Here is a 15,568-nt window from a genome sequence, read left to right as displayed (position 1 = left end):
CCAAGAAATTGAAATGTATTCAAAGTGAACTAACCACTTCTCTGTTCATATATAAATAGTCTTATTTTTTCTGCATGGAATGGGTTTAGGCCTCCTTATGTAAGGACTCATGTGTCCAAAATTTCTTTGAAGTTTGGGAATACTTTATTTAAACCTTGATACTTAAAGAGGACGTCCAGCCTGGGTGAAAAAAAAATAAAAGTCAGCAGCTACAAATACTGCAGCTGCTGACTTTTAATATTAGGGCACTTACCTGTCCAGGGAGCCTGCGAATTCAGCATCCCAGCTGATCTTTGGATCGACTCCCAGGTGCTGCTGTAGCCATTCCTGGTAAGGGAACCAAGCAGTAAAGCAGGTTCCCTACTGCACATGTGTGAAGCCTTCTAATTGGTCTGGCGGCAGAGGAAGCAGGAGGGGGGCCAAACTTCCAGGAGATAGGGCCGCGGCCAGTTTTCTGGAAGGGGACCTGTCAAAGACAGGTTCCCTTCCCCTCTCCCCCCTGAAAGGTGCCAAATGTGACACTGGAGGAGGGGAGGAAGCGTATAAGTGGAAGGTCCACTTTTGGGTGGAACAACTCCACTTTAACAACCTATAGTACAATATTTCCAATACACCCAGTGGTACCAAACTAGATTATTAACCAATGACCCTCCCATTGACTTGCTACCCCCCACTTAGCACGTAATATGTTTTTTAATATATTGACTGAGGCCTCTCCCATTTCCTCTACCTCTTAACTACTGTACTGACCACCATCCATCCAAGTGCTTTTTACTATTCTCCACTGGGCCCAGCACTGCCAGCTTGTCACCAAGCTGTACTAACAAAATGTACATTGCTATTATTTTCTTGCTTTATTGGCCAAATGTTGTGGCCACTCTTATTGTCAATTGCATTCTTGCATTACAAATAATAATAAAAAAAAATGAACTAAAGGCAAAACGTTTTATTTTATTTTTCTAGACATCTGCAACCTGGTTGAGTACACAGGTATGCAGGGTCATTATATACTCAGGTCTGAGGATAGCTCAGAGCTCCCAGTGAGGAGACGGAAGGTCCCATCGAGGGGTCAGACAACCCAACCAGAATCCAAGAGACAGAGTCTCAGTTCCATGAGTGTCAGGAACCATAAATCAGACTGAGAAAGAAGTGCAGTAAAAACAACACACTTTTTAATAATATGATAGAATGGTACAAACAGAGGAAAGATAGTCAAAACATAGCCAGGGTTCGGTAACCAGAGTTAGTAGTCGGAATGAGCCAGTGAAACAGGAATCCAGAGATTAGCATAGTAGAGGCAGTAAACAGGATCAGGAACCAGAAGGGAAGTCAGCCAGGCAAAAGTCTTTAACAGGAAAACACAGCAGGGAGTATCCGAATATGTTGAACAGGCCAAGGCACCGGAGATCTGATCCAGGCAGTTTACATAGCCAGCAGGGCTAGCTGATGAGCAGGAAATGAAGACCAGGTGAGTAACTGTGGAATGAAGAGTACTGGCAAATAACTGACAGCTGAGCATAGAGCTCTGAGACGGAAGGGCTAAGCCCAGCCCTGACAAGGAGTCAGGTTGTCTCCCATTGGGGTGTCAGGAGAACCCCAATCCATAGGCTAGAAGTGGGCCAAGCAGCGGGGCGCTATGTCTAAAGTAGCCAGGAAAACTGGACAACACAGTCACAGAGACTGGTAGGATGTGCAGTGCGGTACTGCAGTCGAAGTTGAGTGAACTCATGAGCCAGGTGGCTCTGCATTTTCCAGTGTTTGTGTTCTACTGAAACTGGTGAAGATCCCCTGCATGGAAAACTTTGTGGTGGAATGTTGTTTTGCTTTTTGCTGTTTTAAAACCAGGGCCTTAAATATAGTTCCTGTCTGCCTTGGATTCACTGTATAAAACGCATCTACCATGAGACCTAACTACCCCCTTTCACAGTGGGAAAGATGCCACTCTTGTTCATGCGCAGTAATTCTGTTGGCTTCGACATTGCTGAATTTCTACAGTGAGCTACGCATGCTCACTGTACAGGGGTGGACAGGCAATTATGTAATTTTAATGCAGAAGAGACAAATCATGTTTCTTCTGCATTAAAAAAATCCTGCCTGTTCTCCCATTTTAATTTACTACCTAAAGTTCCACTTTAATCATAGCTGGGGAGATTTCCCATTACTCTAAACAGGAAAATGGAGGAAATTCTTCTAATGTCAGGGAGACTTTTATTGTCATTAGGGGCCTAGAACTAGTGCCACCATGTTCTAGTGGGCCAAAAATGTTGGATTTGCGTCACTTTCACTTTCCGTGGTAACAGCAAACGTGACAAATAGAAATGGTTAATTTCCCCAACAGAGGAACAAAAAAAGCGAATAAAAAAGTTTTGCTTTTAGTCATTTTTTAAAGCACCTGTGAAGGAAATCCCGATCCAGATCCAAGGATTGCCACTTTCTTAAAGCAAGGCGTACTTTAATTGGACAAGTTAGAGATTATGAAGTCACTTCCCGTGATTACTACAGTGATTCTCTACTCCCTTATACCCGATTTATATAAATTGATTAATACAGAAGCAGGCTTCTGAGAAAGGGTGGCTGCTATGACAATACACTAAACAATAAGGATGATGCACTTACTCTTGTATATATTTGTATGAATTCATCTTTTCTTCATATTCACCAATAAGAGACCATGAGATTACATGATTACCTAAATGAGAAAAAAAATTGCATTATGAAACACTGTATTATATATTAATTCTATAACTCTATGCACCCTAATACACTCAGCACACCGCCGTGTACAAGAATACACTCAGCACACTCCACTTTTAGAATATACAGCAATCGCATCTATTACCCACAGTAGAGCTCCCATCAGCATGTCAACAGACTTGTCAGACTGTAGACAGATCTGCATACTCAGTCCAGCAGTCTTCATTTTCTCTGGCACTGTACTGTATAACTGTAAGCTCTGTTCACTCCTTACATAAAGGTAGAACTACCTATCTTTCTTACATCCTGGGTCTTGTCTGATCACAAATACCGAATAGGACTTAAAACAGACCCTGCTCCCTTTGTTGGTGGTCCCTGCTGCATAGCTTCGTTCTTTGTTGTGTGGCAGGTATCCGCCCACACCCCAACAACCAAATACACTGTTTCCCTGGCCACCAGCATCCAAACAACCAACAACAAGGTGGGGAGGTGGCAAAATCCTCCTATTCAACAGCACTCAGACTGGAAGAGCGAGGGGCAGAACTAGGAACCAATCTGGTGTGTTGCATGCAAATTGTTAACAAAAAGCATGAACATAGAAGGAGAGCTCAAATCCATTAGAAAGATGCCATAGTACACTTTGATTCTCCAGTCAGCAGGCTGGGAGAAAGAGGACATCACTGTACCCCTTCTACAGTTTATAACTATGACAAAGAAAGTAGTGTCATCAAGCTGGCTGTGCTGTATGGCTGGGCTGTGTCATTTTTAAGACTGAGTAGACAGAAAAAAATAATTTCGTCAGGTAAAATGGTTCCCATGTATGAATCTCATCTATGTATTAAGCTGTTTGCCAGTTCTTTTTTACCATTATACCTTACCAATCTGCTTTGGATTCTTTTTGTATGTTGCCTGCAACCCAAGTGACACCACTGGCGCACCCCAGGCTACAGCAGAGAGATTTGGTAAAATTACTTATCTTTAAACTGTCTATGTTCCTAAATAACTCATTCATCTCTACGCTAATTTTGCAAATTATTCTACCTGTAAAAGGTACAAGTACAACATTTTGATAATGAGAATCCCAGCTTTTCCTTTCAAGAATATCCATATTGTACAGATGTGAATATCCTACATATAGTACCCACAGCTAACCAACAGTACCAAACATAGTCAGGCAATGTGAATATGTACTTTGGAAAGGTATCACACTTCAAAAATGCTTGCCTCTCTGGCAATGGATACATCATGGGGCAATAGTATTTCTTATACTGTATAATATACAGTATATAAAGTCTGCATTTTATAAAATTGTTCATAGCTGATGTATGGTTGGTTGTAAAACATAGTGGGTTTATATATATATATATTAAAATAAATATGTAAAAAGGGGCCTGATTTAGAATAGGTTCACACTATAGTAGGTCCTGCATGCTTCATTTGCACAGACACAGCATCCCTTACATTTGAATGGGCTGCTGTACCTGCGGGAGAAGCAAAGAAAAAGTCCCTGACCCTTTTTTAAAAGACATGGCCGCATGGAACCGTATCATGCTAATTTGGTATGCAGACAATGCAGCTTTGTGTATGGCATGGAAGAAGAAGCTAAATAATCCCCAAAGTAAGCATATACCGATTATTGTATTATTGAGTATTGTTAAAATAATGGAAGACGTGTACTGAAATTGTTAAAATGTTTATGAAAATATTCTTGTCTGGGCCATGACACTTACAGACGGCCACATTGGGTGTTTTTACAGAACGTTCCAATGCACAATTCCCAACGCGCGCGTTCCTGTAGAAATGGCTGTATGTGTAAGCGGGTGCTGCAGCATCCATCAGCTGGAACCGAAGACAGTCAGAGTGAGAGAACATCACCAGCACTCTATGGATCTCCAGAATAGGTCCAAAGCTTTATTCAGCGATCACATTATTACAGCAGAAGCAACGTTTTGAGCCATACAGGACCCCTTCATCAGACATGTGATCATCAAATGCCTGATGAAGCAGTCCTGCGAGGCTCTGAAACATTGCTTCTGCTTTAATAATGCAATCGCTGATGCTAAATAAAGCTTTGGACCCATTCTGGAGATCCGTGGTATGCTGGTGACGTTCTCTCGTTTTGGCAGAATAGGGTATAAAAAGGGCAGAACCTGCAACCTATGCTGCTGAAGAAGTTCACAGCTCATGGTGGGGCACATTTCAGCCTTTTCGACTTGAGCACGACCTTGTCCCTGCAATGCACAGCACAGATATCCAAGTGCATGCAAATGATATTCAGTGGTTTCCTTTAAGCAGGTATTGTCAAAAAAATAAATACATTTTAGTTTTTGGAATTATTAAATTAACATGTATTAAATTAAATGTCATAAAGACATACAAAAATGATTTCCTAGTGTTCTTTTAAGCTATCTGTAATCTGCGTCTAGGGAAATATTCGCTGGCAGCCTGAGAGTACAGAACCTGAATCTTGGTCAACCCTGCTATAACCCTTATCCTACTGATCCATCACAGCAAGGTTTGCCTAGGGCAACAGTTTAGGAATCAATCACTTAATGGCTTTTTTCTGTCATTAATTGATCAATGGGTTTCCTCTTTCACAGTTTCTTAAGCCAGAAAAAAAGAAACCCAATATTTGTGCAACTGGCTATCCAATAATTTTCGAAACAGTGCTTAAAGTGGTTGTAAAGGCAGAAGGTTTTTTTTTATCTTAATGCATTCTGTTCATTAAGATAAAAAGCCTTCTGTGTGGAGCAGCCCCCCTCAGCCCCCCTAATACTTACCTGAGCCCCATCTCTGTCCAGCGATGTCCATCAGTGCCTCCTCTGGCTGAGATACAGCAGCAGCTCCATTGGCTCCCGCTGCTGTCAATCAAAGTCAGTTAGCCAATCAGGAGAGAGAGTGGACACACAGAGCTGCAGCTCGAGTCGGGTGCCCCTATAGCAAGCTGCTTACTGTGAGGGGCACTTGACAGGAGGGAAGGGCCAGGAGCACCAAAGAGGGACCAGAGAAGAGGAGGATCTGGGCTGCCCTGTGCAAAACCACTGCGCAGGGCAGGTAAGTATAAAATTTGTATTATTTTTATAGAAAAATATGAGACTTTACAATCACTTTAATACACTAAGATTCTAATAATGAATCAAAGCTTTGAGTGAGCTGTGATTGTTACCAAAATGCTTATTAATACATGTTACACGCATAAGCACTTTACACCACCATTCATTTTGAATGACAGCCCAAAGCAGCGCAGCTCCAACCCATATGCATTGCATTACGATGCACAGTTATGCCGCGTACACACGATCGGACTTCCCGGCAGACTTGGTCCGGAATCCGTCGGACAATTCAATCGTGTGTGGGCTTCAGCGGACTTATTTTTCCCAAAAGTCTGACGGACCTAGAAATAAAACATGTTTCAAATCTATCCGATGGACTAAAAAAATTGGGAAAACCGTTTGTCTGTGTGCTAGTCCAACGGACCAAATACGACGCAAGGGCAGCTATTGGCTACTGGCTATTGAACTTCCTTGTTTAGTCCCATTTACTTCATTACGTTCAAAACGAACAGACTTTCAAACGGACTTAGTCCGGTTGTGTGTGGCCAAGTCTGCTTGTTCAGAAAGTTCGTCGGACCTAGTCCGTCGAAAAGTCTGGTCTTGTGTACGCGGCATTACACCTATGCATGCCTGTGCCTTAAACCTCATAGCTGTATATCTGCTCCTTGAGAGGCACTGTGATTGCTAAACATAGGAGATTTGGCATGAAATTTGGTTATTTCACTACCGTGCTGTTTGCTATAGAGGAAGCTGTACCTGAAGACCTGCAGTGCATGCATCTCCCAGCTTCTGCTTTATTTATTCTGTGGATCTGTACTTCTTAAACCTCTCCCACTGCTTCTTGGATATTCCCCCACCAGCCATCAAAACGCTAGCTATCAGGGGAGCAGCTCTGACATGGGTAAGGAAAAGCCTACCTACGTGTTGTAAATCAGTAATGGTAAAAAGATGAACCCCAGCCAAAATGGCTTGCCTTTTTTGGACACAGCTTCTTTGGTACATGTCCTATTTAAACCCCTTTCTAAACCCTAACTAAATTATATTTAATTTGCCAAAGCATTGTGCATCATGAACAACTGCTATTTTGCATCACAAAACACTGGGTGTTATTTACGAAAGGAAAATCCACTTTGCACTGAAAGTTCACTTGGAAGTGCAGTTGCTCTAAATCTAAGGGGTAGATCTGACATGAGGGGAAGCTCTGCTGATTTTATCATCCCCTCGGATCTACAGCGACTTTACTTCCAAGTGCACTTGCAGTACAAAGTGGATTTTCCTTTAGTAAATAACCCCCACTGTTTTCTCCTTTTTGGGATCTCACTGCTGCTCATCTACTCAAGCCTCTTTCAGCCAATTCCTGCCCACTTACACTTGCATTAACGTCAGCTAAACATCCTTACTCAGGGTCTGCTTCCCGATAATGACAACAGTGGATCATACCTGTACAATGTGTGTCAGAACAGTATCTTCTAATATTCTCTGCTTAGAAACACTTGTCTTCCCATTCAAGAAATATCTCTACAAGGACCTTTATAGCAGAAACCTCAGATAATAAAAGCTTATAGTGTTTGAAATTACATTAACTTGTTAAAACTTATGTGAGATTTTGATTGGGTTTAAATCCACTTTAGTAGACATCTATGTGTCGGTTTGTTGTTGTTGTAAACATTAAACATATATCGATATGGACTGTAGTATGGGAAATTTGTTACATGATCACTCTATGTCAAATAGGTAACAATTGCCTGCTTGTGGTATTGACTAACATCTTATACTTCATGTCTATATTACTTATATCATGATGATGGGTTCTAACCAACAGCATTAACCTCCTTCTGTGCTTCATGACTATTCAGAATGGCAGACAAAGATGATAATGTAATTTATTCAAGAGGAAAACCTCTTACTGGTTTCATTGCTTAACACTGCAGATAGTCTTTAAATAAATTACTAATTAGGGAACAATTTATTGATGTTGCTCTTAAGGACTCTATTTAGGCTGGAGATTGAACAGATATTGCTGTGTAGCTACAAGTGTAAAATGTAAAACATAACGAGTGCCAGTTATGCCAAAGCGAATGTGGAATCTATTGCAACAATACCTGCAATTATTGTAGAGGATACCAACACACTCATAAGGGTCACTGTTATGTGCTTATCATTGTCAATGTGAATGTCCCCATCAAGTCCATTGATTGGCCCTGTTTTTTTCCAGACTGTAATTTACCCCATCACAGTAATTCATTTCTTTGTTGTCTTCTTCTAAGACCTTCTATTTTATTTATTGCATCCAGATCTCCTTCTTTTTGGATTGGCGGTGTCAGGATCAGAGGGAACACAGGTGGCTGGGAGACAGTTTGATCCAAATTAAAATGTTCTTTATTCAGCAAAAACAAAACAAAACAAAAAAATAATGACAGCCTTTGTCTTTATGGGCAGCTCAAAACAACACAAGAAGCTCTGCTCATCAGTACAACACGGTCTTTTCAGGCTGGGTTCACACTAGTGCGAACTGGATGTGGGTTTCGCTGCATCCAATTCGCATGTCAGGAGGTTGTGACCGGCTCTTAAAGGAGTCGGTTCACATAGCTCCAGGACGGCTGCGGATTGGTTTGCAATGTGTGTCTGTGTGTCTTCTGGTCTGTTTTAGGTCCAAATCCAGCCAAAAATTTGGGCCTGATTTGTCCCTGAAACGGAGAACAGGGACATGCTGGACCCCTGCTGTGAGCCACAGCAGTATGAACCCATCCTAAATCATGTTCAGCATCCCAGTACAGGCCAGCCCCCCCCCCCCCCAGAAGGTATCTCTCTAAAACTGTACATCATAAGTGGAATGCTACCACAAGTCAGGTTTGCAAAACTTTTAATGCAGAAGAAGTAAAATACTAAAATATCTTTATATCTATAAACATATACCCAAATCTAGGCTTCCAGAATGTAAACAACCATGCAGTGTTCTCAGGCATAAGCAGCTGTAATGTGGAGCAATCAAAATGGAGTATTACGCCCTGTACACACGATCAGACTTTCTGATGGAAAATGTGCGCTCGGATCGTGTTGTCGGAAAATCTGATCGTATGTGCTCTCCATTGGACTTTTTCTGACACACAAAGTTTGAGAGCCTGATCTAAAATTTTCCGACAACAAAATCCAATTGTTTAAATTCCAATCGTGTGTAGACAATTCCGACGGACAATGTGTCAAGCATGCTCAGAATAAATTACTAGACGGAAGCTATTGGCTACTGGCCTCTTTATAGTCCCGTTGTATGTGTTGTACGTCACCTTTTTCTGAACGATCGGATTTCCTGACAACTTTGTGTGACTGTATGTATGCAAGACAAGTTTGTGCCAAAATCTGTCGGAAAAAAATCCGACGGATTTTGTCGTCGGAATGTCCGACCGTGTGCACAGGGCATAAGAGCTGTCTAGCCTGAATAGCAATGAAATATGGAGTATCAGTAACAGAGGTGTAGCGCTACTCTTAAAGGAGCCTCTTGGTCATTTGCTAGGGTATGGTGTAATGTCCCCTAAAAGGTCCTACTTAGCATAAGCAATAGGCGAAGGTCTCTGTGTAACAGCTGTAAAGTTATAGTCTTTAGACCTAACTCTTTAGCTGGCTAGTGTTGGGACCCGGTTTTACCATTGGTGCATGAGAATAGTCCCAGTCAAGCCTGCAGGCAACAATAGGGCAACTAGATGGCTTCATGGTCAGTTCCTCTCTAGTAGATAATAAATGCTCGCAGGAGCAGCTCACCAGTCCCAGTGATATTGCAGCTCACCATTTGGTGACACACAGCAATTAACCCACCCTCTGCTCTGCAACTAGGTGACTCTGACTGTTGGCACCTCTGAACTCAGTGCTCCAGATCCTGCTCAGATCACTGATATGTGGAGTGGTGGTGCATACTGGACAGCAATGTTCACTCTCCAGGCTCCCTCATGACAAGAGCAAACTGTCTCCTGTCATTTATAATTTCTGGTCATGTGAGTGCTGGGTTACTTTCTCCAAAAACTCAGATGGATAGGGGCAGAGTTAACAGGTGTGCTTAAGGTGTTTGTTACCCCAACATTTCATATTCCTGATATGTGCCTTCTGTACCATGTACTTGTATGAGAAAGTGTCCTGTTCTTTTTGTATTGCTTCCTTTGTGACTGCTGGTGATCCTGCCAGTCCCTCTGCTTTCCTTTTAAAAACTGATCACACCAAGCAGGAAAGCACACCATGGTCAGTTCTCTAGCTATGCTGGGAACTGAGCCAGATCTCCTTCAATGATCAGACTTGTCCTTGCACGTCGCCCGCACAGCAATTCACTGGGAATCTCAGTGTACTGTTGCTTCTAATCCCCCCAGCTCTTATTCAGCTGAGAACAGAGGGAATGTGATCATTTATAAAAAAAAAAGTGGAAAAAGGGGTCTTTATCTTTTTTTTCTGTCTGTACAGAAATGTTTTACCTTTCATTTCTATTTCAAACTGAATGGGTTGTTTTACAAGGTGATTGTTTACAAGGCTGCTATATTGACAGTAATAATCGTCTGTCGATCTAATCACAACAGTGTACAGGAAGTCATGAGTCCGTACTGCATCCTGTACATTTATGCAGGTAAATCACTGGATGACATGACAACGCAAAACCAGAAAGTAGCATGTGGTTTTCATTGTCGGGTTCATCCAAGAAGCTGAGGCTGCTAGCAGGATCAACAGGTATTTGATATTTATAGCCAAAAGAGGAAAATTTTAAAAAAGCAAATACATTTGGTTATTGCATTTCTCATTTTACATATACTTTAAAAGGACAATGGCTATGGAAAAGGATAGAGGAGATCAGCAGCAAAAAAGAAACTGAGTATGGTATTTTCCAGAATAAAAAAACTTGGAAATTTTTTATAATACACAGTGGATTGACTCATCTATTCTGAAATTTTAGCCTAGTGTTGGGCAAAACAGAACATAATAGATGAACTAAATGAACTAGATGTGTGCCATGCAATTTCCATTGACAAACTATACCAAATTATGTTTTTAGCATAGAATCTTTAATCACAACTCATGGTAAGTAGTGATAAGTGACCTGTCCTTTTTCTAGACCAATTTGCAAGCTTTTAGTAAAAATTGGCAAGGGTGACTAGACACTGCCATGGGGGACATGTACCATTGCAAAAAACAAATAAAAACAAAATACGGTTAAGTGTGGAGCGGCTCTTTTAATAACGCTTAACCCCCCCTGGCGGTATTCCCGAGTCTGGCTTGGGGTGGAGATTTTATACCAAAAGCGTTAACCCCGAGCCAGACTCGGGACCGCATCGCTGAATGCAGGGAGAGTTTACTTACCTTGTCCCCTGGATCCAGCGATGTCCCTCCACTGTATGAGCGAGCCGTCCTCTGCTCGATCTATCACGGAGCTGAGCTCCGTTCCCTGCGAGCATTGCGACGCACGGGGACGGAGAACGGCGCCAAATTCAAAAAGTGAAACACACAGTATACATACAGTATAATGTAATCTTACAGATTACATTGCTGTATATACTTATTTCACATTCTCTTTGTCCCTAGTGTTCTGTTCAGTGTTCTGCATGCAGTTTTATAACATAAAAACTGTTCTTTATGCCTGGAAACTGGAGATTGTCCATAGCAACCAAAACTGTCCCTTTACATCAAAAATTATTTTAGACCAGCTACAAAACAGAGATAATAAATTAGAATCACTCTCAGAATTGAGGGATAGCGATTTGTGGGGAGATCCGTCATCAAATACTGAAAAGTAATGGCAGGGACAATTCTGCAACTGAGCAAATGTCAGTGTTTTTGATTTGATTACATTATTGAATAATTTTTATTATTATTATATTATTATTTGGTATAATTATTTATAGTTATTATATTATAATTTATGATTTCATTTTTCAAACTTTATCATACCGGGATGTCTGCTAGACTCTGATTTGGACAGATTTAAGTGAGTTATTCCTAAGAATTACAGGCCTACAATGTAAAACACCAAATTTTCATGCAAAATAATTGTACCGCTTTCAGCACCTAAAATCTGAAATAATCGTACCGCCAGGGAGGTTAAAGGAAATTTAAAAAAAAATACACAATTCCTTTAAATAACATGCTTGGGAGACGACTTAATCCTGCATGTAAAGAGGTATACCTGTATGATTTACTCCAGCAAAAGTGACACTTATTGCGGCTAAATGACATTCCCGATTGCCAGCCTGCTTAGTGACCAGAGGGACTCATGACCATATTTGGTTAATGACATCATGGGGTTGATTTACTAAAACAGGGGAGTGCAAAATCTGGTGCAGTTTTGCATAAAAAAATAGCTTCCATGCTTTCTTTGTCAAAGCTTAATTGAACAAGTTGAAATTAGAAGCTGATGATTTTGCACTCTACAGCTTTAGTAAATCAACCACGATCTGCCCAGTTTTTTTACATTTAGCAGCCAGCTGGAAACTTTTATTTGTGGCAAAGGTCTAGCAGGAATTATCACCAGCGGGAGGGGGTTGTCGCGTTTACGTCAGTAGGTTGTCAGGCATCACTTATTGTGATTAACATTGGATTTACATGGTGGGACTTTTTTCATGTGAGGCTCACCTTAAAAATGAATGCCACATCCTTAAAGGTCTCTCCTAAAAATGCATAAAAGACCCTTATCCTAGATATGGATCTAGTATGAATTTTTTAGGGACATTCCATGGAAAAAAGAAAAAAAATTGGAAAAAATGTAAATACTCCACTAACTGAATAACTTCTATCTGCTGCAGCAGAAGATTTTGGGGGCACACTCACCTGAACTTTAAGCTCAACCCTAATTGAAAGTCTAGTACCACCTCTGAGGGAGCCGCTGGTTAAATTTTGGGTTCACTATTCTGAGCCTCGACTCCAAGAACAACCTCAGCCCCCGGTATACCTGGTTGAATAAAATTACTGCAAGCACAATTTACAACACAAGTGAGAAATACCTTTCACCTGGCTGTGGGATATGGCAATAAATACACACACCTGTTTAGGGATGAATACACTTAATCTATTGATTGACTATTATAGCGTAAGTAACAGTTAACCCGAATTGAACATACTTTGCAGATTACCACTATTACTAGTAATAATAATAATAATAACAATAATAATGCTATAAATCTATCCCCTTTTTGTAGACGCTATAACTTTTGTACAAACCAATCAATATACGCTTATTGCGATTTTTTTACCAAAAATATGTAGAAGAATAAATATTGGCCTAAACTGAGAAAAAATGTGTTTTTTCAAAAAAAATGGGGATATTTATTATAGCAAAAAGTACAAAATATTGTGTTTTTTTTCAAAATTGTTGCTCTGTTTTTGTTTATAGCGCAAAAAATAAAAAACACAGAGATGATCAAATACCACCAAAAGAAAGCTCTATTTGTGGGGAAAAAAGGGACACTTTTTTTTTGGGTGCAGCATCGCACAACCGTGCAATTGTCAGTTAAAGCAACACAGTGCTGAATCGCAAAAAATGGCCCAGTCATTCAGCAGAGCAGCCAAATCTTCCGGGGCTGAATCTGATCACAGATTTTCTATTGGATTGAGGTCTGGGCTTTGACTAGGCCATTCCAACACATTTACATGTTTCTCCTTAAATCACTCCAGTGTTGCTTTAGTAGTGTGTTTGGGATCATTGTCCTGCTAGAAGGTAAACCGCCGTCTTAGTCTCAAAACACACACAGGGTGGTACAGGTTTTGCTCAAGAATATCCCTGTATTTAGCACCATCCATCTTACCCTCAACTCTGACCAGTTTCCCAGTTCCGACTGCTGAAAAACATTCCCATAGCATGATGCTGCCACCACCATGTTTCACTGTGGGAATGGTGTTCTTTGGGTGATGTGATGTGTTGGGTTTGCGCCAGACATAGCGTTTTCTTTGATGGCCAAAAGGTAAAATTTTAGTCTCATCAGACCAAAGCACCTTCCGCCATACATTTTGGGAGTCTCCCACATGCCTTTTCGCAAACTGAAAATGTGCCATTTTGTTTTTTGCTGAAAGTAATGGCTTTCTTCTGGCCACTCTGCCATAAAGCCCAACTCCATGGAGCGTACGGCCTATTGTCGCCCCATGTACAATTACTCCAGTCTCTGCTGTGGAACTCTGCAGCTACTCCAGGGTTACTTTAGGTCTCTGTGCTGCCTCTCTGAATAAAGCCCTCCTTGCATGGTCTGTGAGTTTTGGTGTGTGGCCATCTCTTGGCAGGTTATGATAGATTTGATGGTGCTCCTAGGGATCATCAAAGATTTGGATATTTTTTTATAACCTCCCTGTCTTGTACTTCTCAACAACATTGTCCCTTACTTGTTTGGAGAGTTCCTTGGTCTTCATGGCAGTGCTTGGTTAGTGGTGCCTCTTGCTTAGGTGTTGCAGGATCTGGGGCCTTTCAAAAAGGTGTGTATATTTAATGACAGATCATGTGACACTTAGATTGCACACAGGTGGACATCATTTCACTAATTATGTGACATCTGAAGGTACTTGGTTGCGCCAGAGCTTTTTATGGCTTCATAACAAAAGGGGTGAATACATAGGCACATGCCAATTATCAGTTTTTTATTTCTGAAAAATAGTTTTATGTATATATTTTGCTAATTTTACTTCACCAACTTAGACTATTATGTTCTGATCCATCACATATAATTCAGATTAAAAAAAACACTGAACTAAAGGCTGTAATGTAACAAAATAGGTAAAAAGTCAAAAGAGGTGAAAACTTTTGCAAGGCACTGTATAAAACAAAGACAACAAAAATACCAGGCTGTGTGCTTTATAAAAAAAAACAAAAAAAAAAAAACGGAGTATTGCTAATTGCTGTTATTACTCAACAAAACAGAAATTAAACCCTTTTTCGGCCTAGTCCAATTTTTAAAATATCCCCTAAGGGCCCTTTCACAAGCATGTTTAGTCTAGATTAGGGATATGCAATTAGCGGACCTCTAGCTGTTGCAAAACTACAAGTCCCATCATGCCTCTGTCTCTGGGTGTCATGATTGTGGCTCTCAGAGTCTTAATATGTCTCATGGGACTTGTAGTTTTGCAACAACTGGAGGTCCGCTAATTGCATATCCCTGGTCTAGATCCATCTGTCAGATGGATCAAGACTGAACCACAATGTATGTCTATGAGTGAATTGATGTAAATGGATTATCATCCATTCAGGACCTTTTTATTCATCAAAACAAGGCTGCATGCTTTTAAGTTTATATGGATCTGAACGTATGTAAACAGATGGCATTCGTTTACATCCATTCTGTTTATGTTGATTTTTAGGCAAGAAATGGATGTAAACTGAAGTAAACTGAACTGAAGTAGAAATGGATGTAAACTGAACTGAACTGAATATGGATGTACAAACTTATGTAGGGTCTTTTCATTGTGCTCAGAAAAAAGCAGTTTGCATCAGTTTTTACATCCATCTTCAGTTCAGCTCAGTTTACATCAGTTTAGCTCAGTTTACACTTCAGTTCACTTCTGTCTACATCCATTTTTACATTCATTTACATTTGTTTTTGCATTCATTTTTTTACGGCCATGTGAAAGGATCCTTAATGTTTTCATATGGATTCTGTAAGTCAATTTTATTTATTAAAAATAGTGTATACAGTCAAATACAAGTGTATTCAGCATTGCAGCACTTTCAGTATGTACAACATTTCTTATTTGTTAAAATGTAAACCTAGCTCATTAAGCAGTTAGAGTACATTGTATTTTGGTGTAACATACATGATCTACAGTCTCAGGATAAAAAAAAAAAACAAAGCCTTTATTTAATAGTCACTTCCAAC

At 40.5% G+C, this 15,568-nt stretch overlaps 1 protein-coding gene across 2 annotated transcripts in view; it reads right to left on the bottom strand.

Moving 5' to 3' along the window:
* The window catches only part of LOC143988477 (uncharacterized), a 328,901-nt gene that overhangs the window by 223,574 nt on the left and 89,759 nt on the right, over positions 1–15,568 (bottom strand). For both annotated transcript variants that reach the window (XM_077488089.1, XM_077488090.1), the window contains one exon: positions 2,617–2,689. In XM_077488089.1, the coding sequence (XP_077344215.1) occupies positions 2,617–2,689 (73 nt within the window). The remainder of the gene's footprint in view (positions 1–2,616; positions 2,690–15,568) is intronic.

Source organism: Lithobates pipiens, unplaced genomic scaffold (assembly GCF_037356315.1).
Source record: "Lithobates pipiens isolate NorthernLeopardFrog02 unplaced genomic scaffold, aLitPip1_a1.2 Scaffold_18, whole genome shotgun sequence".
In the NCBI taxonomy this organism is placed as follows: Eukaryota; Metazoa; Chordata; class Amphibia; order Anura; family Ranidae; genus Lithobates; species Lithobates pipiens.
Note: the sequence above shows the minus strand (reverse complement) of the source record. Positions and strands in the feature narration are given on the sequence as shown.